The sequence below is a fragment of the Synchiropus splendidus genome, chromosome 1 (genome assembly GCF_027744825.2).
Source record: "Synchiropus splendidus isolate RoL2022-P1 chromosome 1, RoL_Sspl_1.0, whole genome shotgun sequence".
In the NCBI taxonomy this organism is placed as follows: Eukaryota; Metazoa; Chordata; class Actinopteri; order Syngnathiformes; family Callionymidae; genus Synchiropus; species Synchiropus splendidus.
Genome location: NC_071334.1, coordinates 16,626,521 through 16,650,581, shown reverse-complemented (window position 1 = coordinate 16,650,581; position 24,061 = coordinate 16,626,521). Strand labels below are relative to the sequence as shown.

Sequence of the window (24,061 nt, the reverse complement as noted above, 5' to 3'; positions counted from 1 at the left end):
ACTTCGTTAAAATTGTATTGCTCTTCTTGCATGCAACATCGTAGCACTGTTTAAATGTTCTTGTTTGTGCTTCATTGCCACACATCCTCAAGTCATACTAACAGATGACGCTACAAACTCAGATTATATTCTCAAGTAGCTCAGTCTGCTGCCACACACGTCCCATAAAGAGGCCGTAACATGCTTTGCTCCCATGTTCCTGTCTGACACCACCTCTTATCTGTTGGAGACTCGTCCCAGGACGGAAGCAGCCAATGAAAAACCGAGTTAGAGCTTGCTATTAGGATACTGTGGCTCCTGCGGTGCACAGAACCAAGTAAATGCTTGAGCATGCTGGAAGGTCACTCATGACGAGCGTTCATGAACAATCGGTAATAACAAAATATCTATTAATAGCTCTGGTGACATTTCACTCTATGTAGCGAGATGGATTCAAGAAGCTGAAAAGTTTCACTTAGTTGATGTTTTTCAGCTTTACAAATATGATTACAATTCATGTGGTATGATGGGGTCCTTAATGTTTAAAAAGAAGCATTTTTTAGTACTAGAACAATAAATCATATTTATACCGTTATGCTGTTTGTATGTGGGTTTCCTCCGGGAACTCCACTTTCCTCACCTAGACAGTGAATAAATGAATAATGGAAAGTGACCTTCTAATGTGGACGTGCAGCAAAACAATACATTACGTAATAAGGTTGAACTGTGAAAACAATTACAACTATGGACGTTTGAACTCATGAGTTTTTTTACGGTAGTGGTGGGATCACTATTGACGATTGATTCATATAATGTGGTATTAAATTCAAAAACTCGCGGAGCTTCGGTGGCTTGGTGGAGTTTACAAAGTTTCTAAAACAGCATTTCCTCCGCGTTCTCGGCCGAGCGAGCAAAGACAACATTTCCGAGGTGTGTTTGAACGCAGCATGACGCCGCCTGTGGTGGCACATTATATGATCTGGCAAGTGGAGTGGCAACGGACAGCGGAGAGGAGAGGGGTTCCCCTGGATTCTTACACCGAAAACACCAACTGCACACGTCGTCGGGGGAGCTCGCCCAGAGGCTTTCAAGTCTCCGTAAGTACAACCCATTCTTCAACGAGCCAGCCGGGTCTATTTTTAAACATTTAATTGATTAAGAGCGACAATGGGAAGTTTCTAATTCGACGTTAGCAGGGCTAGGCTAGTTAGCATAGCTTGATGTTGTTCACAGCCACACATACACAGGAACACACACACACGCGCACAGACTCACACACGACCAACCCGCTTCCACAGTAGAGCGAAATTAAAACTAACTTCCCCGGCAAACTTCACCTCCCACGCGCCAGTCCAACCTCACCGTGGCTGATTCTCTCTTGATAAACTTCTTTACAGCTGTAAAGCGTACGGTGATGCTAGCGGCTAACGAAAGTCATGAACGCGTGATTATTTGTGAATAAATGAAGCGGCTGTCTGTCTCGCCTGGCGAGTGTCCGGAGGTAGCATTAGCACGCTAACTTAGCTCGTTAGCTCGCCTTTTAACAGTGGGTCGATCGCATTGTTTGCCTTGTATCGCTATTTAGACGATATCCGAAACAAACCGCCACAAAACATGTATACAATCGATCTGCCTGCTGCTCAAATGTCGCACAATCCACTCTAACGTGCTAATCCGAGTGATTTCCAATGGATTGTTGTCGATGCCGGACAGATGGACAGGTTGTTTTTGGTAAGTTAGCATGAGATAGCTCCTTGTTGTTGATGAGTCATTAATCGTTGTCTTCATTTATCAGCCAACTTGGGTTTCTAAAGTTTACAAACACCACTGTTGAATTTGCTGGTTACTTTCATGGATCCCGTGGTTCAGTGAGTCCGAGTGATATGTTTCTAGTGAAGCGAGGTGTCCATCAGAAACTTTGTCAGATTAGCTCAGCCGTGAAAACCTTTTATGGAGGCGTAATGGTGGACGGCGGAGTCACCGCCGGGTGTCTTTATGTGGTCCTCGTCGCCGACGTCTCATTAAACCGAAACCTATGAGGTAAATCGTATTCGATCTACTGTTCAATGATATTTATTGCTGGTCTTGTGGATTGTGTTCCTCTGCCTTTAGTATGGCTTCGAAAAGGCACTGGAATTCCTTTTGACATATTCGTTTTGCTGAGCATTGGATAGAAACATTCACCAAGAAACGATCTTGAGATGGTGATATAGATGCCCCAGTCAATCTCTTCAGTCACTATAGTATCAATGCATACTTTTAGAAAGAGTCTGGAGTTATATGTTTGGATCAATGACCGAGTTACAGGACACATCGGTTGGCAATATACAAAGTACAGCATTTTCTTGGACTACAAGTTGCAGTTCATTTTTATTGGTTTCCTCCATTGGCCCTGCAACACACAAGGAGGTGCAACTTGTATTCTTGTATTCTGTCCCACCACTGATCGAGAAAGTTGAGTACAAATTATTTTACTGGAGGACCTCTGTAGTGTTAGGATTTCAAGCTACAGATTTTGTAAAATAAATTTCCCCAAACGTGACCTATGTCTTTTTTTTTTTCTTCATGATGCATTTTGGTCATTTGTGGTTAAGCATGTAGTAATTCACTTCACCTTTGATCCAAGTAAATTGTAGTTAAGATCTAAGTTTGGCCACGTCACTGTAAGTTGGTTATTAATTTTGTGTTTATTCTTCTCTTGTTGACATTTTTATGTTTGTCTTTGGTTGTCAACAATGTGCATATATGTGTACATGTATATAAAACAGAGGTGAAATGTTAGGACTCTTTAGAGACACCAAGGTAAAGTACTTCAACTTTTTATAGATTCAGAATATCCATTTCATGGCATAGAAACATACACATGAATACTTATAATTAGATGATGACTAAACAAATTGAGTGGCTGCTATTTGATCATAGTTTATTTGATCTTTGTCAAGTTGATGCTTTAGTTGTGGTTCAGTAAAGTTTAACTTCATTCACAAAACTATGTCCATTTTGTATTTCGGGCCCTCGCTGTTAAACGTACCTTCTCAGTCTTGTCTATCATAAACTAGATTCCTGATGTGTTGCTTTAAATGCCAGATGACATGACTAGTTGTATTGGTTTGGGGTCCCACCCATGAGCCTTGGGCAGTTTTTTTGGAGGCGAAGGAATCTCACTGCGTTTGGTGGACTGTTTCTTGTTTACCCTGTTGCACTTCATATTGACTTAAGTATGTGAGAGATAACACTGAGAGTAGCTTGTAGTAAACAAAAGTGCTTGACGATGACGTGGACTCAGAATCAAGCTCTTCATTAGCTTTCCTAGTTATTTTCTTTCCATACTGGAGAATCAAATCACAAATAAATCAGTAAGAAAATCTACTTTTTGTGAAACTAATGTGGGTACGAGACTCTCGGAGCATGTTTTATCAGACGATGCTGTAGTTCAAGTATTGTATATGTGTGTTGGTTTTACTATGAACTTTATTAATGAAAACATTGCTATATCCTGCCTGCCATTATTGATTTAAAGATATTTTATTGTGAGTCACACTTCACTGCATGTTGACATAATCCGCTGAAAACTTCAGCAAAGGGTTGGGGCCTTATGAGGCAGTGCAGGATTAAATTTAAGTGTTGACTCATCTAGTTCTACCCAATTGTCTTTGTAAACCGTATCATTTTTTCATTACCTCTGCCTTGTCTGTCAAGTTCAATGTGAGTGAGTTGTCCAGTTGTGAGTTGTAACTTGTCCAGTTAATATGATGCTGCTGGAGAATTTTAAATGGCAGATTTATGGCTTCTCCTTGGCTTACGATACATGCATGTATAACTGCATGATCTGGGCTATGAATATGATACAGGTTGTTGCGGTATTTGAGTTGTTTCTTCTTCTTTTATTAATTAATCTATTTAAATTATGGAATATGTATTTGTTCCCCTTTTATTTTGTAAACCTATTAAAAGCATACTTGGTGTCAACTGTAATTTACATTGCTATCACATTTGTACCAATTATGATGATCAAATTTTAAGCCTGTTGAGGAAGAATAAGAAATGCCACATACCACAACCATCTCTGAAGGACAGCTACCTTCTGCCTTATTTCATTAGTCATTTTGTTCCCCTCAACGAATGATTCCACAACGGCTGTGAACAGGAAATGAAAATAATGCTTTGAGCTTGATAAAACAGACTCCGCCCTCTAATCCCAATAACAGTCATTGATATGAATAATTTTGAGAACTTAAACTCAAGATAGTCCTGACTCCCAAGAGTTTCAGATGCACTTTGTTCACATGCAGAACCTCAAACTACTTTAATTCCTGCAGCATTGCTGGCTGGGGTCAGGTTGTTGGCAACCTAGTGAGGGAGAAAAAAAATGTGTATATCAGCAGAATAATATGGTTATGATGGTATGTGTCCCAGTTTTGATTTGCAGTTCGTCAAGCAAACTATATATTCGTAGCAGAGGCATTAAAAATCCTAGCGCGGACCAAGAAACCCCTGCCCTTTTAAAGGAAAATCACATCAAATATTCAACATGCTTCTGAGATATACTTTATTGGTCACTTCTAATTTATGTTGACAAATGTGGCTCTCATCGTTAAGAGCCTTCTCAGGTGGTCTGAGGACCTGAGTTCTCCACAATGGACGCTGCGGCTATAATGTTGACGAAAACAGCTGTTTTTCTCATGCCCCTTATATTTGGTTCAGCCTCGGTAAGAGTACACACTCAAAACGATTTCATTTATTGCAGTATTACTGTTTTGGCTTGGTGGAACGCCTGACTTGAATACGCAATTGGATGAAAATTTCATATCCCATTGTACATGTTGCCATTTGACAACTAGTTGGGTTTTAGACTGTTGCTGTCTGTTTGATTACATGAGATACATTTTATTTCTGCGTCCCTCATATCAATTGTTGTTCCTCCAGGGGCATGAAGAGTAACCAGGTGAGGGCATGCACACTAACACGCAAATGCCTGGTTCCTGCTCTCCTTAGCGCACACACACATACACACATGACAGACAGTCTGGCAGATTCAGGGTTAAAGTCTTCCATTTTGTTAGGTAACACCCTAATGGTCTGATCTGTCAGTGGCGTTAAAATGGCAGAGGCTTAACCCTTGGTGTCCGGGACAGAACTAGGAGGGCACTCGCACACAAACACACTCACACACACACACACATGCAAACTGGGCTGGCCCAGCCTGTAGCAGAAACAGTGAGAAGAAAGAAGGCGGGGGATCGGGAAGCAAGAAGACAAGAGTATTTTTCACTTCAGTACAGTTAGATTATGTCTTCACTAGCCACTCGCCCTCTGCACCCTCCCCCAAACATGGCACCAGCTCAGCTGGGGCCCTGCCCCCACTTCAAGACTGGTGAGCACAGATTAGCATAGGTAACCATGTCATGTTCTCAGATGATCTCTAATTAAACGATCCTCATCCGCTTAAGTTTTCATATGTTGTGAAGACAAAATAATCGTGTGTAGTGTTTTCTGTGTTTATCCACCTAGCTAATCCACTCACAAGATTGTGTGAGTCTGCACAGGGATCAAAGTTCTTCTCATGGTTGATGCTGAATGTTTCTGTGGTGAATAGAATAGAATAGCAGTTGAAAACAAAAACAATGGGCTAATATTTTAAAGAGAGCTATACGCTAGCAACGTCAACAATTTCACCCAATGATTTATGTCTGAACATGTGAATCCTGAGCACAGAGCCCAATTGGACATAAAGATTCTTCGACAATTAAGTGAACAAGACCCATTACTTATTTTTTACCAAACGACTGCCCACTTTCATTTTAGACTGAATCACAAACTCATCCACTCTAATGGCACGAGTATTTGAGAGGATTCATCAGTTGATTTAGTCATTTCATACAGCTGTGTCCTTCATACACAAATCTTCTCCATCTTGAGTTACTCATAATGCTATACATAGACATGGATGTTGCTTTCCTTTCCAGTTGCCTGGCAGTGGAAGCTCCTCCACATGAAATGGAATGTCCCAGTAGATGGATTGAAGTCTTCTGGGACCTACAGTCCTTTGACTAGCAACTGCTCCCTTTAGTGTATTACTAATCTGCCGCCTCTTGTGTACATTTTGCGACCAATCTTTTGTTTCACGAGAAGGTAACCTTAAGACTCATCCCATTACATTTATGTTATGCTGTTTCCCTGTGTAGTAATGCAGATTAACATGTACTTGGGCAGACAGAAAGTAGAGCTCCCTTCACACCGTATGGAAGTTAAGGAGATGAGTAGGCCGAGCAGGTGATTTTGTGTAGTATGAAATGGCTGTCGTGTGATTTAGATGCTGGACTAACAACGAACTACTCGCTTCGGCTCCCCAGTGGTGTGAATACTCGTCCAACTTTCACCAGGTACTTTCCCTGACCAATTGTTGTACATGTATGTTCAGAATTTGCTCTCTCACATTGAGATGCAGGCCTGTCCGAAAGGTTTCTAGTATGTATACTTGGTGAATGACATCTGTTGGTGGCAACTTGATGTGCACGAGTTATTAAATCCAAGACAGACATATGTATAAAGTGAATGGAAACAAGAGGCAAAATGTCATACACTGACTCTTGGTGCATAAATAAATCCATTTTCCGACTGACAAGTGACGTAGGACAGACGTCTGAAGTCCAACATCAGAGATATTTGACTAATTTAACTGTCTTTCACTCTTATGTCTTGTCAGTGATCACCACCGCTCCTATTTAAGTCTATTTGTGTTCCAACTGACTCATCAATACAGCATATCCCAGGACTGAAGTCAGGGAGTTTGCCCCGGGTGCATTCAGCTAAACGCTCACATGCTAAGTGGCTACTTGTTTTCAGCTGAAGTCTCAGATCACTACTCTGCGAGCTCACTACGAACTCGCTACGAACTGTAGAATGGACTTCCTAAGTCATGTCTTTTGCCTCTCACCAATGTATATGAAATCCATTCCACAGTTAGGAGTGAACTTGCAGCGCAGCTGACTGAAGAGATTTCAGCTGAAAACACCAAGCTCAGACTCTGCTCTTGGATTGGTCATCCTCTCTGCAATTCTCGATTCATCAAAAAAGTCTGTATCGGAGCCCAATACTGGATCAACACCAGTTTTTTTCTGGTGTTGATTTTTCAAGCGCATTTGCAGTGCGAAGAGTCCCACCCTGGTCTCTTGGCCATATTCATACAGTTTATCATCATTATCGTCATCATTATTAGTTTTTATTAGTTATTTTATTAGTTAGTTATTTTTTATTATTATTAGTTTTATACCATTAACCTCCTTACATCAAGCCAAACAGTCAAGTTAAGCGCTTGTGTGAATGCTGAAGTTCCATTTTGGTGAACAGCAGATACATTCTTGGATGACATGACGTGTGCTTCACCAGCATTCAGCTACTGCTTCAAAGTTCATGGATTTTGGAGGGACAATCTGTATTCAGAAACTTTGCCTGAAATCAATAGTGGTCTCTGTAATGTGGTCAACAAACTACATTAGTGATTCAATTCTAAGTTGGCAGTATATATTGTGTACATTGCTATTGTCAACTGGCATTTGATGCTAATGTCCTTTCACAACATTTTTTTTTACTGTTTCTAAAAGAAAAAGAGAATATGAGTTGATGTGGAATAATATGTGTGGAAGTCCTGGTTCACCGGTTTTATGCTCCAGAAGCCAATCGGCCTGCTGGTCAATGTCATGTGATGAAACATGATCTCTCCGCGAATACCACAACAAAACCTTGTGCAACGAACATGGACGTTGCTTAAGGCTTTGAGATGATGGGTGGCACCATGTGGGTCAGCATTACTGGCAACAAGATGGTTTGGATTTGCACTATGGTTGTAAAATATACCGGTAAAACTCTTGTCATGTGACGAGGAAACGATCCGTTCCATCATTTATTTTTACAGCCACACAAAGGAGTGCTTTAAATATGTGAACCTGCATGACTCCAAAACGTCATCCTAAGACAGGGCGAGTGCAGCACAAGCGAATTCTCGCTGAGCCATTTGGCATATCAAGATATCGGCACAATCTTGTTATGAAAAAAATGTTGTGCTTGTCGTATGTGTTTAGTGTAACATTGGGTTTGAGCTGTGTTTTCATGTAGTTCCATTCACTGTTTGTTGTCTTGATGTTTTGGAACGTCTGTAGACTATATGATTGTCTCCCTCCCTCCGTTCTTGTGTAGGACGTGACTCTGGCCTCCTTTACTCCCTCCCTCCCCTCCATACTGCCACTGTGCCTTTCCAGGGGTTAAAACCTGCGTCGTCTCTCAATCAGAGACCAGTTTGAACCGGTTTTCAAGGAAGCACTTTTTGTCTCTTATGTATTCTGGGGATAGGATCATGTGGAGCAGTGATGATGTCACACTGTAGTCAAAGACCTTGAGTCAGCTTTCTGTCTGAAAATAGAGACTGGCCTTTGTGCATTTTTGTATTGAGTTCAAGGCACAAATATATTGATATAGGCAAGATACACCAATGTTCATAAGAAGCGGTACTATTAGTATTGATGATGCGAGGATCTGTTGTCGGATTTCGTAACAGTCTTTTGTGTTTCTGCACGCTTGCAGTGTTGTTCTCTGTTAAATTAACCTGGCTTGTTTCTCATTATTGAAAACAAAACCTCTTCTGGAAAACTGAACACTCTTGCTCTTTTGAGTAATCCATGTTGGAAATACATTGTGGTGATGGTACAAATCATGTCATCATTTAAACAGAGTAAAAATGTGGGTATTCTTTTTCCTAATTGTCCAAATTCCGATTGTTTAAATGGATAATAAAGTAAAATAGACAGGAGTTGGTCCACTCCAGGCTTTTAGATCGGGGATTGTCTGGGCATCCTGTGGATGCATTAAATTGCAGAACATGATAAATGGATGCCCTCCTGCATTCATGATGCCCTAAATGTTCCATTAATAGTGCCTGTATAATGCCCTACTTGTAGTGTCATAAGCCTGGTTTCCATGAAAAAAAACTGAAATTTGAATGAAAATTTGCTGATTCTCGACCCCATCGTGGTCGCCATATTTGTTTACTGCCGTAAACTTGTGGTTATCCTCACTCACGGTATGGAAGCGCGCTGTTATTGATGGGATGCCTGTCGCTGATGACAGGAGGAAACCTCAGATAAGTTCCAAACTTTAAACAATTTGTTGAACCAACTCAGAGAGTATTTTGGCATTTTTTTTTTTGCACAAAGCCCACTCCTTCCATTCCCCAGTACCGTGCAGAGAACAGCGCTGAGGAACACGGGGAGATGGGTGTCCCACAATTCTTGACAAAATGGCTTAACAGGGATCAAAAGTCATGTGGCTCTATTTATGTATTCAAGCTTTATTAAACAGAACCATAGATTGTTTAAAGATGTGGAAGTTTAGAAAACATCACACATACACAGCTGGTGCAACTGTATGCGTATCTTGCATAAATGTATGAAAGAAGATGAACGAAGATGTAAACACTAGACATTAAACACTTGGCTTGCAATAAGGGAAAGAATCATTTAAAAAAGTTACTTTTATTTATTTATTTATTCTTAATGAATCGCGGTGCACCCTGCATCTGAAAGTCTAATTGTGGCCACAGCTACTTAGTTCATCTACGATTGTTTGTGTCAGGGTGAAACTTCAGTCAGTCGATGACCTGGCGTATCGGGAGGGGAATTAGCTGGTTAGACAGATAGTCAGTTTCACCTGCTGGAGTCGGCTAATGGACCGTTCATAAGACCAAGTCTGGGCTGCGCTGCATTTGAGCGATATACTTTCTCCAATCAATGAAAGTTGACAACTCACGTTAAAAATTAGTTTACGCATCTTAACGTTCATATATCCGGCCTAAATAAACCTGATTCTGATGTAAATGTAAAAAATCATTGAAACCCATTCTCACAATTAGATGGTCTTTGTGAGGCTCATACATTTTTGTGCGTTGAGCTAGTTTCTTTGAAGAAAAAAGCAGTACAAATGTCCAATAGTTTGAAAGCCAATGGAAATAAATAACATTGTTTTTCGTTGTTACTGATTTTAAAATCTCCGAGTGGTGAGTGATCACAGTGCAATAAATTGTTAGTACAATATTAAATGTTTTAAAAAAAGATATTTGGTTAGGAATGGAATCACTTCCCCTGAATTGTAATCATATTGTGAGGTACCTGAAGATTGCTTTCCCCTAATAATTTCTGTGTTCACTGTTAAATGTTTCTGATTTCAGGATAGATGAAAAATGCCCCAACATTTTCTGGATCTGTCAAAAGAATATACTCTTATCCGTTTGTTGAAATGCTTAGTCAGTCACATCAAGATGAATGCATGTGTACATTCAATCTATTCATTGTGCTGTTTCTGTGCAGGCTGAGCGCAAGCATGTCGGAGGAGGCAGTGCGTCAAACACGCAGCCAGAAGCGGGCCTTGGAGAGAGACCATGCCGCTCCTGCTGGTGACACTGACAGCAAACGGGTGAAGGTTGAGAAGGAAGATGGATCTGGAAGCCCCCTGGCTTTAGTGGTCTCTGGAACCGATGGTGTCAAGCTGAAGAGTGAACCATCTGCTAAAGTTGCTGCTAGTATCTTGAAGACTGGGGAAGTGAAAGCTACCATTAAAGTTGAAGTGCCGACTGGGGATGAGCCTGTTGATATGAGCACTTCTAAAAGGTAACAATTATTCACTCAACCCATGCATTGAAATCATAACCCTTGGCTTTCTTTTTGTTAGAATGACAGCTTGCAAATGCATTTGAGCAAGTGTAAGAAACTAATCATGCACAACACACACACACACACACACACACACACACACACACACACACACACACACACACACACACACACACACACACACACACACACACACACACACACACACACACACACACACACACACACACACACACACACACACACACAATTTGTTCTGAGATCCCTTTGAGAACTTCAATCAGTTTTTCCCATTTGAGCTCCAAATTGCATTTTTGTTTGTAGGCTGGCCGGGGTCGATGTTCCATGTATTTATGCAATGTTCCATTCCAAATAGATCTTGTTTCTCAACAATTGTCCATTGCCCATCTCCCCTTTGGTCTGGGGGGTCTTTGGTCTTGGACTCCCTCATGCAGTCAGCTGAACAATCGTACAATTGTTTTGCACACGCTTCATTTAATCACATTATTTTATTATGAAAGATTAGATGAGATGCCCTTTATTCGTACCACAGTGATAATTTAATACAATAATTGTATTGTTGTACTGAACTTCCTGTAAGGCTTGCACTGTGCTGAATTTGTGTTGGTTCAGCAGAGACACAGGCTGGGATTTTTCGAATACATATGTACTCTTTATACAACAACTCTCTTTAGTCTTTAGCCTCACCATGTATGTCTCAGTTTAGACGGCACTTTTGGTTCATGAGCACAATGAATTATTGATGCATGCAGATCATTAGCCAGTTGATGTGGAAAAGTTAAGAAGTGACAGTATAGCATGAATGACAGGGCTAGTCTGTGTGTTGATGATAGGCAATGCTGAAGGGAAGTGGCTAATGAGAGCAAGGCCTTATTGCATTCATGCATTGTAAATGATTGTGTGCAGTGTATTGGAGTTTCAGGTTTCGGTCTAAGTTTCCTGGTGCGAGTGGGCTGACATGAGTCTTACAGGAAGTCACTCTGTGGCCTGTGGCCTGCCCTTGTTAGAAAAAGTTTGAGGCTCCTGAGGCCTGGTCTCCATTTTCTCCCAGCAGCACCTGAACTCACACTTCACACAAAATGAAGTCTATGTGTCACAAACTGGTTCCAACTGGCCGTTGCCATGGTTTCATTATTGGAAGGAGCAGTTAGGAGGAGGGGCCAGCAGGAATCGTGGGTGTCTCACATGACCACACCGTATGATGTCATGTGATTTGTTTGTGAAAGCAGTGAACACAACTGTGAATGAAACGGTGGCTTAGGTGGAAAATAAACGCTAAGCAGTATTATTGAGGCAGTAGAAGTCCAGCATAAATATAACCTTTGACCCTTTCAATCCTTGATGATTTGTCAGGGTTCAGTCAGGAGTCTACCCGCTGCTTTCTGTCTTTCCTGTTCCTTTGACCCAACTTAGTCGGCCACTTAATCACTGTCTATACGATAAAAGTCCAGGCGCACAGTAACACATGATTCAAAACCTGTTTTAAACCAAACCAAGTCGAGTAATGTGTATGTATTTATATGAATTAGAGTGCACCCTTTTTTGCCAATTTAGGACCTATTGTTTAAAGTCCTACAAGCAAGTTTTTGTATCTTAACAGAGGTCATAAAAAAGACAAAAAAACAAGTTTCCATAAGTTTGAACAATGCCTCTAAATTTTACTTACTGATTGCAAACTACCATGTCTTTCTTTCTGCCTTTCACCATAGTTACTTACTCATGCGCGTAAGTGGTGTGTAGAAGCGGCTTTTCAAAAACGGTTGACAAACTTAGCCCTGAACTAAATTCCAGTTTCTTAAGTTTTAATTTCTGCTTCAAATCTAGTACTGTTGTATTTCCCTTTTTTTAATGCCTGTCTTGATTAGCAGTCAGACATGATGGTCAACTCTCGCTCTGTATTTAAGGACATCTAATCCAATCTAAAAATGCTATTGTTTCACTTGGTGCTTGTTGCTGTGCTGTGTTTTGAATTGTGAATATTTTTTTTCTAATGTTTTGTAATTATCCTCTTGAATGAAGCTACGGGTAATAACATGAGTTTTATCAAATGTCTATCATACGGATTTGTATTGCCAAAGCAGCTGTGTTCTCACATTATTCTTGGTATGCTCATAAAGGTTGAGTCTTACATCAATTTTTACCACCTTGTTGGTGACGGGGACAATCCCCTAGGTAGGTCCATTTATTGTGATTCAAACAGCCCCCAAATAGTTTTCTTGCATGTGCTGGTGAGGGCAAAGGGAGGTCTGTGGCAGTACCATTTTGTTCCCCCAAAAAATATTAAAACAAACCACAACTTGGTGCAGAACGATTTTTTTTCTTGAATTATTTAGAGGTCATTCAGATTGGTGATCAAAAACTAGGTTTCGATCAGCAACTTGATGTTTTCAGTACATGTATATATATTGTTCCTGATCAGTCTGCTCACGAGTCGGTGGTAAGCCATGATCACCGGAGTGGGAACATGCAGAAACACTGGATCTTACATAACCATCCTGGTGAGTGTTGTTCTGCTTGTGTAAGCTGTTCTCAGCTGAGTAGTAGTGACTACCACAAGCTGATCTCTGTCATTTTGTCACAGGCCACATTGGTCAAAGGAGCCGGCTAACACAAGGTTTTAGAACAAGATGAGGCTCTTTGTTTTCTTCTGCCGTGTCATATGTCTGACATAATTTGTGGCATCTCACATCTGGAACCTTACTGGGGCTAGACAGGAAACCCACTGTTTGCTTTGCTATAGTAAATAATTGCAGAGTTCTCTTGGGGTGGTGGTGATTTGTAGGAAAAGACACTGTAAAGTTGGCCACCGGAATTTTGTGTGTGTATATGAATGCTGGTATATTGGACAAATTTAAATGGATATGTAAAGGAATTTTGTAAGTCAATACGAGATTTTTTTTTTACATGAAATAATGGGCAAAACTAAGTGATGTTATGGGGTTACAACGTGTGAATGGACTGAATATAAAAGATGAACAAGTAATGATGGGGGAGGGGTGTGTGTGAAGTAATGACCGAGCGAGAGAGAGTACACAATAGGTTGGCTCCTGGCCATGTATTCCCCTCCCCCTCGCCGTCACCCTCTCCAGTGTCTCCAGCGGACCTCAGCTCTGCTCAGCTTGTGACTTTGGTGTCTGCAGCTGGGAGGGAGGGGATAGCTGCAGCCCAGGCTCTCTGTCGGGCTAGGCCAAAGGCCTCACCACTGAGGTAGGAGATGATTGAGGCCTTGTCCTGCTGGAAAACTGGGCCGAGTCGACACCCTGGAGCTCCGTACTCCATGGAGCAATTCTTCACCACTGCTTGGATGCAACTGGCACCATAAAAGACCAACTCTGTGTTCCATTCCTTGATCGAAGTCCTCTTTCCCCACTTTAATCTCCTACAACTCCCCCCCAGGGTGTGACTTGAACAGCTGTGATTAAAGAACCATTTCCTTCGTGCTGAAGACAACGACCACTTGCTCCCCCACAGAGCTTATCTTTCCCCCTCCTCTGAATTGATCTGTAGTGTTCCCCCTAATCACCTTTTGTTTCTGTTGTCTCCAGGAAAAAGGTGTTGCGATTCGATCAAGGCCGATACGCCTGTGCCCCCACAACCAAACAAAATCATTCACACTATGTCTTGACTTGTGTCTGACTTCTTTATCAAGTTGGAGAAAGGGGTTTTGATAGAAATGTTTGTGGGTGGTGAATGTGTCCTCTACTGCACTCAGTCAATAGTGCCCCTGGTTTAAATGTGTCTATGGCCTAAGCACGTGATTTGTCTTCATAAACACATCCTATATTGCCATCTTCTGGTTAAAAGGCAAAATTACAGCTCTTCAGTTTTTTTTTTTTTTTTGCACAACTGACTGTCATTTTCTGCCCCCAGTAATGTGAAGAAGGAGCGTCAGCCCCCGTCCCCTGATGATGTGATCGTCTTATCAGACAACGAACCATCCAGTCCTGTCATGAACGGCCACTGCTTCACTAAGACGGACACCGACAAACTTATGGTAAGAAAGTGGAGCCTATGATGTCAGTGTTGGCTCAAATGAACAGTGGGTATGACTGCAATGTCACTGTGTAAGATCTTGGGTTCCGAGTAAAATTAAACCCTTTACTTTCTTTCTTTTGTGCAGAAGAGTTCCCCGGAGGAGAGGGAGCAGATTATTAAACAGCTGAAGGAAGAGCTGAGGCTTCAAGAGGCAAAGCTGGTGTTGCTCAAAAAACTGAGACAGAGCCAGATCCAGAAAGAGACCACAACACAAAAGGTAAGAAAAGGGAGAGTTTAAGTATCTTTCCGTCAGTGAGGCATGACGATAAAAACTTGTTTCTCTTTAGACAAGTGGCTCTGTGGCAACACCTCCTCCTCTAGTTAGAGGAAGCATGGTCTCAAGCAAAGGAACTCTTCAGGTACCCAGAAAAAGCTTGTCTCTAATATGTGTTGATTCTGTAATATTTCGATGAGAGGAATCCTTAATTGCACGTGATTATAATTGTATTGGAAAGTAAACTCTATGGAACTCTATGAATATCATGCTTTGATAGAGTATTATTCAGACATGTTCTCTCACGTCATTCGTTGTTTACATGGTCACAAACTACTCATTACACTCCAGTTTCTTTGGGTGAAAGTCTTCCCTGGTGGTTAACGCAGCTGAACGTTACCTGGCTTCATTGGCATCAGATGTTTTTTTTTTTTTATTTTTTTTTTATTTTTTTATCATCGCTCATTTCAAGCAAGGCAATTCTTGTTTACAGGTGACCGGTCGAAATTCAGGTACGGTGATTCCACCCCCATTGGTACGTGGAGGACAACAGGGCCAGTCTAAACACAGCCTTGGCATGCCACCTCTGGTCAGAGGTGCCCAGGTGAGCCTTCAACTTCTGAATTCTTCTGAGGGCCTGAAGCCTAACCGTGTCTGGGGTCGTGTAATCCAATATGGTTTTGTCTGTTATTTTGACTCCTCTGCAGATCACCAGCCTTCGTCAGCAGCAGGGTGGTTCGGGACCTCCTCCACTTTTGCTGGCCCCCAGAGCCTCTGTGCCCAATGTTCAGGTGCAGGGGCAGAGGATTATTCAACAGGGTCTCATTCGGGTGGCTAACGTGGCCAACAGCAATGTTCTGGTTAACATTCCACAGGTGAGGGAAAAACCATTTTTTTAACTCTAAATTTGAATAACCTAACTAAAAACTTGAACAGTCGCCAATTTTATGCGGCGTGAGGTCTGCCAAAGTGCCGCTCCCCGGAGGTTGTATTTAACATATTACCGTATTTTCCGGACTACAGAGCGCACCAGAATATTAGCCGCACCCACCAAATCTAAGAAAGAAAATGGATTTTTTTCATACATAAGCCGCACCAGTCTATAAGCCGCGGGTGCACTGTTGTCTGCGCCACAGAAAATGCCTGAGGATCACTTCTAGCGATCCTCTAGTACTCGTTTTGAAAACGGAGTCCAGTGTCGAGACTGACTCATGAAACAATCTTGCCAATGTTCTGAAATCCAGTCATGAACTCCTCACATCTTATTTACATTTAAAGTGTTCAGAAAGTGCTGTTTTCACCCTCCAGTAGATCGTCTCTGTTAGCAGAGCTGTGGACACGCGGGTGAAAACAGCGCAATTTGAGCGCTTTAAAGGTAAATAAAACGCCCTTGATGTCATCGGTTTGATGTGACGAAGCTCAATATTTTTGCTAGCAAAGAGCATGCTCATTAGACTCTAAAAACTCGGGATGCTCCGAGAGACAGGGAGAGCACTCAGCTGAAGCAGCGCGGTGTCTTCAACCTCTTTCATGAAAGTTCTCACTCTGGACGGTTGCAAACGTTTCAGATTCAGGTGGTGGACCGCGAACGCTGCATCTGACACACACAAGACTGCAGCGGATTCGGCCGCGGTTGATTCCGTCTTAAAACCACACCTGAGAAAGGCTGCTAATCTGGCACGGAGAAATTAATGATTATTTCTCGGGCAATATGCTTCACGCTCAGACCGGCGAGTGTCGCGAGTGACCGCTGGTTCCCGCAGTTTCACTTTCATGAGCACCAGAAAACTCTCTGTGCTCCGTAAAGTGCTGGTGTTTTAAATATCGTATTGAATTCGGGGCGTTGACGCCTTTTAACGTGCATGTGCTGCAGGATGCAAACTTGACATGACAGACTGAAAAAAGCTTCCGCATTAGACACCCAGTTGCCAAGCGAGTGGCGAGTCAGGAGGGAGGAGCGGACGCGTCACAAACCGCGGGCGGTGCCTCATCAGAACGGCTGCTGTCACATGTGATCGGATTTTGTGACCGGCAATGACAGGCAGTGATCGGCATTCACAGATCACAACGAGTTCAGCCTTTCATAATCGGTGGCCGATTGATTGGAATATCCCTGTAAAAATCCATATATTAGCCGCATCGTTTTGTAAACCGCAGGGTTCAGACCGTGAGAAAAAAGTAGCGGCTTATAGTCCGGAAAATACGGTAGAAAGGACAAGAGTGTCTGACCACCCTCACCAGCATTAGAGCCCTGTAAAAATCTATGATGCACTGAATCTGCGCAATGTTGCCAGTCAACTCTGTGGTGGGTATTTGGTTCTGTCATGAGCGAGTATTTGAAGTTTGAGTGCAGCGGAATACGCCGGTACTGGTGCGAGTACCATTACTGGTATTAGGACGTCCCCATGTGAAGCTTACGCATTGACTGAAGATGTTTTTTTTTCCCTTTTTTTTTTAGGCTTCTCCAACAGGCATGAAAGGCTCTTCGTCCAATTCCAGCATTAACGACTCCCCTGCCAGCAGACAAGCTGCCACCAAGCTCGCCCTGCGAAAGCAGTTGGAAAAAGCTTTGCTGGAAATACCTCCTCCGAAACCTCCTGCTCCCGAGTTCAACTTCCTGCCTTCAGCAGCCAATAATGAGTTCATCTACTTGCTAGGCTTGGAAGAAGTGGTGCAAAAACTTCTGGAGATGCACGGCAGAGGTTTTTTTTTTTGTTGTTGTTTTTTTTCCCAATCCTAGTATTTGCTTGTGATTGTCTCTGTGCCTTACACCTGTTCTCTGTTCAAAGGCAACCTGGGCCCGGCCGCAGCGATGGCCAACTCTCTTCCCAAAGAGCCACACTCCTGTGCTCAGTGCAAGACAGACTTTACTCCACGCTGGAGAAAGGAGAAGGCTGGGGTCATCCTTTGTAATCAATGTATGTCGTCCAATCAGAAGAAGGCTCTGAAAGCAGAGCACACGAGTCGTCTGAAGTCGGCTTTCGTCAAGGCACTCCAGCAAGAGCAGGAAATTGAACAGCGCATCCTCCAGCAAGCAGCTTCCTCGTCCTCATCTGCCTCATCCATTTCCAAAACCACCTCATCCTCTTCGTCTCTGTCCAAAAGTGAGGCTCTGGTGTCTCAGCAGTACAAGCAGGTCCGAGCTGCCATGCAGCACCGGTCTGTCTCTGGCCACCACGCCTCTATTAAGCAGGTCAGCCCTCACGCCTGCTTTAGGAAATGATGTGATGAACATCATCGCTCACAGTGACATCTGTCTGTTACAGAATGCAACTCAGTTGGCGCACAGCCTCCAGTCCGCAGTGACCTCTCGTGGTGTAGCCCACTTCACCAGCTCCTCCCAGCTGCAGAAGGCGGTCACAGCAGCGGCGCTGGGCAGCCGTCCAGGTAAGCATGGTGCTGCTAGCCAGATGCAGCAGGGGGCAAAGATCAGCGCCAGCAGCAGTAACCAGGGCAACATGACTGCGTGGAGGAAGCAGAACAGTGGCAATGCAGGTAGATAAAGCAGAATAAGCCAACACTGAAAACATCCTCCTTTCGCCACTGACACTTGCGGTGGACTCTTCTAAGGCACTGTCACTCTTCTGTTGAGTTCCATATGAGCCTTGACCAATTCCATGTTGGGTTTCCTTAACTGGTGTGTGTGTGTGTGCGCAAGTCAAACCGTATTTGGTTGCTTGGGAGTTCAATTCCAAATGTCAGGGTTGAGGGTTCCCAGTGTTTGGGACGAAAATCCAGTCCAGTTTGACATGCAAATAACAGGTGGTCCATGTCTTGTACAAGTAACATCCGACTTGAAACCTTTTTTTATTCAATGTGTGGCACCGCAGCACATAGCAGCCCGGCATCGTGTACGACAGTTACGGCAGCACAGTATCCCAGCATCTCACTCTCACACAGCCGTCTACCACTACAGTAGCACCTATAATCCTCATTTTGAATGGCATTCGACTTGCGTCCAATCTGACTTACGACCAGTTGGTCGGAACCGATCCCAATCGTAAGTCGGATGTTACTTGTATTAAAACATCCCATAGTATCCTTCTAACCATTTTCTGTCCTTCCTCTGGTTCTTCTACATTTTCAGACGTGCTGCATATGAAGCTCTGACTGACTTGTCTCCTCAGGTGTGACGATGGCATATGTCAACCCCAGCTTGTCTGCTCACAAGTCCAGCTCTGCTGTGGAGCGCCAGCGCGAGTACCTGCTGGACATGATCCCCTCACGGTCCATCTCCCAGGCGGCCAACAATTGGAAATAATGAAGTCTTACCCCACCCAATGACCCTGTCGTAATATCAATAACAGCCATTCGAGTTACTACTCTTGATTGTTTGTGGATCCTCTGGGGACTCTTCTTCTCTGCTCACTGCGGGGTAAACCAGCTACTTTTGATTGATGGAACTATTCTCTCTGCTTTCCCCTCCTGGATCATGACCCGAGTCAAGGTTCTTAAAATATTTGGTGCACATGTGAAAGAATTCCGGCAGTCAGGTTTACACGTGGGTAGAATTTTCTGACCTCTAGTGTGATCGCTTCTCCCTTTGTTTTGGCTGCGTCCCAGTTGCACCAAAGGGAGATGCTACGTCCTGCCAGAGCTGCTCTGGATGTGGTCGGAATAAATGCCATTGAATACGCCGACATCCACGTTACATCCCTCTGGTCTGAGCCCTTTGCAAGTTGGAACGCAATGTTCTTCAAAAACCGAGCGAGTGTCCAGGACCGCCTAATAAATGCTGACTGCTTAACCATTGCAAAGGTTATTTAAAAAAAAAAAAGACTGTTTAAAAAAAACTGACTGCTTCTTCCCTTAAACCTCTGGCAAGTGGAGAAGCTGTTGTCTGGATTTTGTATGCCTGAATGTTAGGATTTTGTCTTTCTTCAAGTCATGTATTGTGTTTTGAATATTGTGCTCCCAGATACTTTGAACGTGGCCTCCTGCTGGGGCCTTAAGTTACTGTTGAGGTGGTTTTACATCTGCTGGGTTTGTAGTTGAACTTTTAAAGGCTTTTTTTTTTTTTTTTTTTTTTGGAAGTGAAAGATTACTGTTTTCACTGAGTAAGGTAAAACACAGAGCTTGTGTTTGGAGGACTATTCTATTGAATATTGTAGGGGAAAAAAAAAAGAAACTTCCAAAGAACAAGTGGAGCCCAAATAGAATTCCTTCTGCTAGAAGGTTTTTGGACCCTCACTCAATATAAACATGTTTTCATGCCATCCTGAGGAGGTCTGAAGAATGTCAAAATTTTTTTGACGTTTTGCTTTTAGTCACAGCGTTTGGGTGCATTGCTTTCTTCCTGCTGTCTTTTTGGTTTATTTGTAGGGCTCTGTTAGGAAAACCCACAGTCTGAATGACTTTTTTTTTCTCTTGTCACAGCTCCCCCATTCTGCCATTTATTCAGAATGTAGTTATGCAAAAACCTCTAATAGCAACAATTGTCTCGTTCCTGTTGTTGGCTTAAGCTAAAATGTTCCTATCAGGTTGCAGCAGCACAGGATAAGCTAGTGACACACACACACACACATCACACCCTACACTCAGTAAATCCAAGTTTGTGCATGCTCTTCGAGGCCATCTGTCTCACAGGTGGCATCTTCAGCGCCTCCGTTCATACCTATATTGCTGCAAGCCCACTTAACTATGGGTAAATGGGGGAAGAAAAACCCTTGTCCATTTCTTACTCGAATAGCTCACCCCTCAGTAGTCGAACCCATAATTCCGTTCTTGGCTGCGTTTACTGTTAAACCGAGATGTAATTTGATCCGTCACACTGCATTGAAATGGGAGATCCAGATCCTTGGTGTCTCTATTTATCTGGGTTTTATTCGGGGATCCAGCGCCATCGAGCACCGTATAAGTGAATGACTTTTAACGACACTGTAAATATCCGATTATGTATTGGGGTCAAATTAAAAAAAAATATTCCATGTAGTCAGCACATTCCTGACAGGCGGGGGCGCTTCAAACCCTAACGATCTGGAGTGACGAACACCTGTGTGCCCTGACATCTGCCAAGGCGGCTGTTGGACGACACTGTTCCCACCATTCCGTTTCCAGCGGAGGCGCCATAGTGCACCCTGCACAACAAAAGAAAAGGCTGTAGAAGTATTTTTTTTTGTTTTCCTTGAGTTGTTTTCTTTCTGCTCTGAAATAATAAAAACTAATTTTATCTCCTTAGCTCTGTCTTTCTGTCAGTTCTTTGCATTTAATCGAGTTTCTCTGGAAACTCGATTCCTATTTTGAGTTTGACGTCCTGTAATGGTAGCACAGAGCCCCTTCAAATTTTAGGGTCAAACTACTTGGTGTGTGTTGACGGTGATGTGTGGCAAAACAAAACTGACAACCCCACTCATGCAAATATGGTTTTTCCATCTATCCAGCAGCCCTGTCAATTAACTCCGTGTGATGTAATGATGATGTTATATTTAAATGCATATTAGGGGTGGGATTCAATTAAAAAATGATGTAGAGAATTTGTGATTAATCTCAATCGCAGTTTAATGGCATAAGAATATTTGCCACAAGAAGCCACATTCTTCAATTTGAATGAATTTGGTGTATTACTGAATCAAATAATAAAGCCATAAATGCATTTAAACAACAAAATATTGTTTATTTTGCATCAATCAGTTCAACAAATCGCGATGGTAGCTACATTCAAGTTTTGATATCACCTTATTTAAACGAAAGCTCTTTTAATGTCATGAAAATATTTGAATAAGAATTTCAATTTTATAAGAATTTCAAGTACATTCAGAGTAGTGGAAACCCTGGCCATTGTGTAGCAAAAAACTGAACAAAAGCAAACAGATGCTTTTGTTTGCTTTTGTTCAGGGATTCCTCCATGTTTGTTGTTCTCATCCTAGCTGCCACGTGTCTTGTGCATCAGTGTGATCAGTGGACCAGGACCTCCTGCACTTACTAAGGTTCCCTGTTGTCTGGACAGCAAACTGTTCAATTCATTTTTTGTTGTAATGAACTCGTTAAAGTCCCAACACTAATATAAATACAATACATAATCGTGGGTCTGACAGAACAATCACGGATTTCTTCAGGCAGTAGTCTTCATAGACCGCTAGGGGGCCCTGTCAGCCAACACCTTGCCACACGTTTTGTTTAAACGTAAAACGAACAGCAAGTGAGTCATGCTTCTTCTCAGCTTAAAACTGCACCTTGAAGTCACATCTACCCCTAAAAGTTTGAATTCTGAATCCTTGACTTCCTGCTGCCAAATCCTCCGGGTGGTTAATCCGAGCAGTTCTCCAACCAGTGCTGACCCAGGGGAGCGTGCAGCCACTGGATGACATGTCCAAATGTGTTCTTGTGAATAGAGTGCTTCTCTGTGGATAACTGATCAGCCATGATGTCTGTGGACTGAGCCAATCAGCCGGCTGGCAGCATCCCTTCTGAGAGTGGATTGGCTGGCTGTGCCGGCAAGCTCCACTGACATGTAGAACCAGCTGGCTCCCTCTTAGAATGAGCCTGGACCAGGAGGCAGAGAAGCAGCAGAGATTCAGAGGGTGCAGGCGCCAGTCATTCCCTTTGCTGAGTGATCCAATCGCAAGACAGAGGAGTGAGCACATTGTAATTCTCTGTCTCTCCTCAGGCACTGAGGTGCGTTACTGAATCAGAGAAAACAGTCTTCTGTGTGGAGAGACACTGCTCCCATCTCCTCTTGGTAGCTGAGTCCTGACTGGTGAAACTCATGGAGAAGACAAATCACAGTTCAGCAGAGCCAGAGAGCATCGAACCTCTGCGATACCTCAGGTAGGAACGGTCTTTTATCCTGTGACATCTCATGAGGGAGCAGCAAGAAGCGGTGTGTTTAATGACCTCCCTCCTCCTGTCAACTTGTACAAATGAAATACTCAATGTTCCTCTTTGGCTGATGCAGGAAGTTTGTCATGGTTTCCCAGAGTCCCAGAATGAATTTGATGCTCGAGAGAAGATATTGATGTTGTGATGCTGTGAAACTGAGTGGCAAAATATCAACATCATCTGACACACAAAAGATGGATCCAGTTATGCCAGTTAACCATGTATGCACCGCAGGCTGCTCTTCTTCATCACCAGCATGTGTATCTTTCGACCCTCACATGGACACTCACAGAAAAAAAGAGCAGCTGATGGCTGCCTAAAGTGATTTGGTCTCCAGTTGTGCTCTTATGTATTGGATTTGTTGCCACTCAGTTGCTGTTGCCTTCTTCCTTAAAGGCCCTCTGAATAGGATGTGATTCACTTATGGACATCTGCTTCCCTCCTGCAAAGTCAGCCATCACTGCAAATTCTGACTGAATTTCACTACATTTCTCCAGTGAAAGACGTAAGGAGACATAAGTAGCTTTCAAATGATACCTTTTTTTTTTTTTGGTGTGAAACATTATTTTGAAAATTCAGGTGTGTGGAGGCAGAAACTCAGCACACACCTGAATGTTTGCTGGACTATTCAACATTTTTCACTCTCGCTGGTGCAACTGCAACAATCCTTTCCTCAGTTGTGTTGTGTTTCTAATGAGCTGTGCAGTCCCCACCGTGTGTGCTGGTGATATCTGGGCAGCTTGTTAGTCTCAGATACCACCCGCTTCATTAAAACGTCCCGGCACTCACTGAAAGAATTCAATTAACGGAAGTCGCTCAGTCCTAGTCCCAGCGTTCAAATGAGTGTGTGCATGTACGCACTCCTTCTGTAGTCACTGCAGAATTCACTTTTTATTTCGAGTTAATGAGCAGGCGGATTATTGAAGAGAAGCTTGCTGAATAAACTGGATGTTTCTCAGGATGAATTTTATGGAGCTAAGATTAGCTGCTGACGCTGTGGGGAGGCTGTGTGATATGATTTAATCGACATATTTGCTGAGAGCTAACACAACAGCATTATGTAAATGTGCAGTATTCCTAATCGGTGATAATCCTTGGGTTTGACTTGGATAATGGAACGGGCCAATTTGAGACTGTCTTGGCTTCTTTAGTGGACGTTCACACAAAAACGGAGCCAATATATAGGCATCACTTTTAACCCTATAGTTATAGGAGAGTTCAAGTTTCTAATGTGAGCAAGATGACCTCCATTCCTAAAGTCTGATCCTCACTTTCTGCACGATATAGCAGTTGAAGAATGAAAATGCAGCCAGATTGTTCTTTGCTGGTGACC

At 42.8% G+C, this 24,061-nt stretch overlaps 2 protein-coding genes across 6 annotated transcripts in view; both read left to right on the top strand.

The window, feature by feature from the left end:
* Nucleotides 1-924: 924 nt before the first annotated feature.
* Nucleotides 925-21,084, top strand: gatad2ab (GATA zinc finger domain containing 2Ab). 4 transcript variants are annotated; one of them, XM_053883563.1, is made up of 11 exons: nucleotides 925-1,076; nucleotides 10,338-10,637; nucleotides 14,532-14,655; nucleotides 14,782-14,913; nucleotides 14,984-15,055; nucleotides 15,404-15,514; nucleotides 15,618-15,785; nucleotides 17,369-17,612; nucleotides 17,700-18,103; nucleotides 18,177-18,405; nucleotides 19,038-21,082. In XM_053883563.1, the coding sequence occupies exons 2-11, from the start codon at nucleotides 10,351-10,353 to the stop codon at nucleotides 19,169-19,171; spliced, it is 1,905 nt and encodes a 634-aa protein (XP_053739538.1). In that variant the 5' UTR covers nucleotides 925-1,076; nucleotides 10,338-10,350; the 3' UTR covers nucleotides 19,172-21,082. The 4 variants fall into 4 exon arrangements, with proteins under 4 accessions (XP_053739538.1, XP_053739531.1, XP_053739547.1 ...); XM_053883556.1 differs by lacking the exon at nucleotides 925-1,076 and adding an exon at nucleotides 1,270-1,710 and having other exon boundaries at nucleotides 19,038-21,083; XM_053883572.1 differs by lacking the exon at nucleotides 925-1,076 and adding an exon at nucleotides 6,217-6,362 and having other exon boundaries at nucleotides 18,177-18,297; nucleotides 19,038-21,084.
* A 1,296-nt stretch (nucleotides 21,085-22,380) lies between these two features.
* The window catches only part of yjefn3 (YjeF N-terminal domain containing 3), a 46,165-nt gene continuing 44,484 nt past the window's right edge, over nucleotides 22,381-24,061 (top strand). Inside the window, exons 1-2 of one of the 2 annotated variants that reach the window (XM_053849105.1) lie at nucleotides 22,381-22,430; nucleotides 22,517-22,677. In XM_053849105.1, the coding sequence (XP_053705080.1) occupies nucleotides 22,616-22,677 (62 nt within the window). In that variant the 5' untranslated portion in view covers nucleotides 22,381-22,430; nucleotides 22,517-22,615. Of the gene's footprint in view, nucleotides 22,678-24,061 lie in introns of both variants that reach the window. The other variant, XM_053849098.1, reaches the window with a different exon arrangement.

Coding starts and splice junctions, on each gene's coding strand:
- gatad2ab (XM_053883547.1), top strand. CDS start 6,268: ATGAAATGGCTGTCGTGTGATTTAGATGCTGGACTAACAACGAACTAC. Junction 14,656..14,781: donor CGGACACCGACAAACTTATG/GTAAGAAAGTGG, acceptor TCTTTTGTGCAG/AAGAGTTCCCCGGAGGAGAG. Junction 15,786..17,368: donor TTCTGGTTAACATTCCACAG/GTGAGGGAAAAA, acceptor TTTTTTTTTTAG/GCTTCTCCAACAGGCATGAA.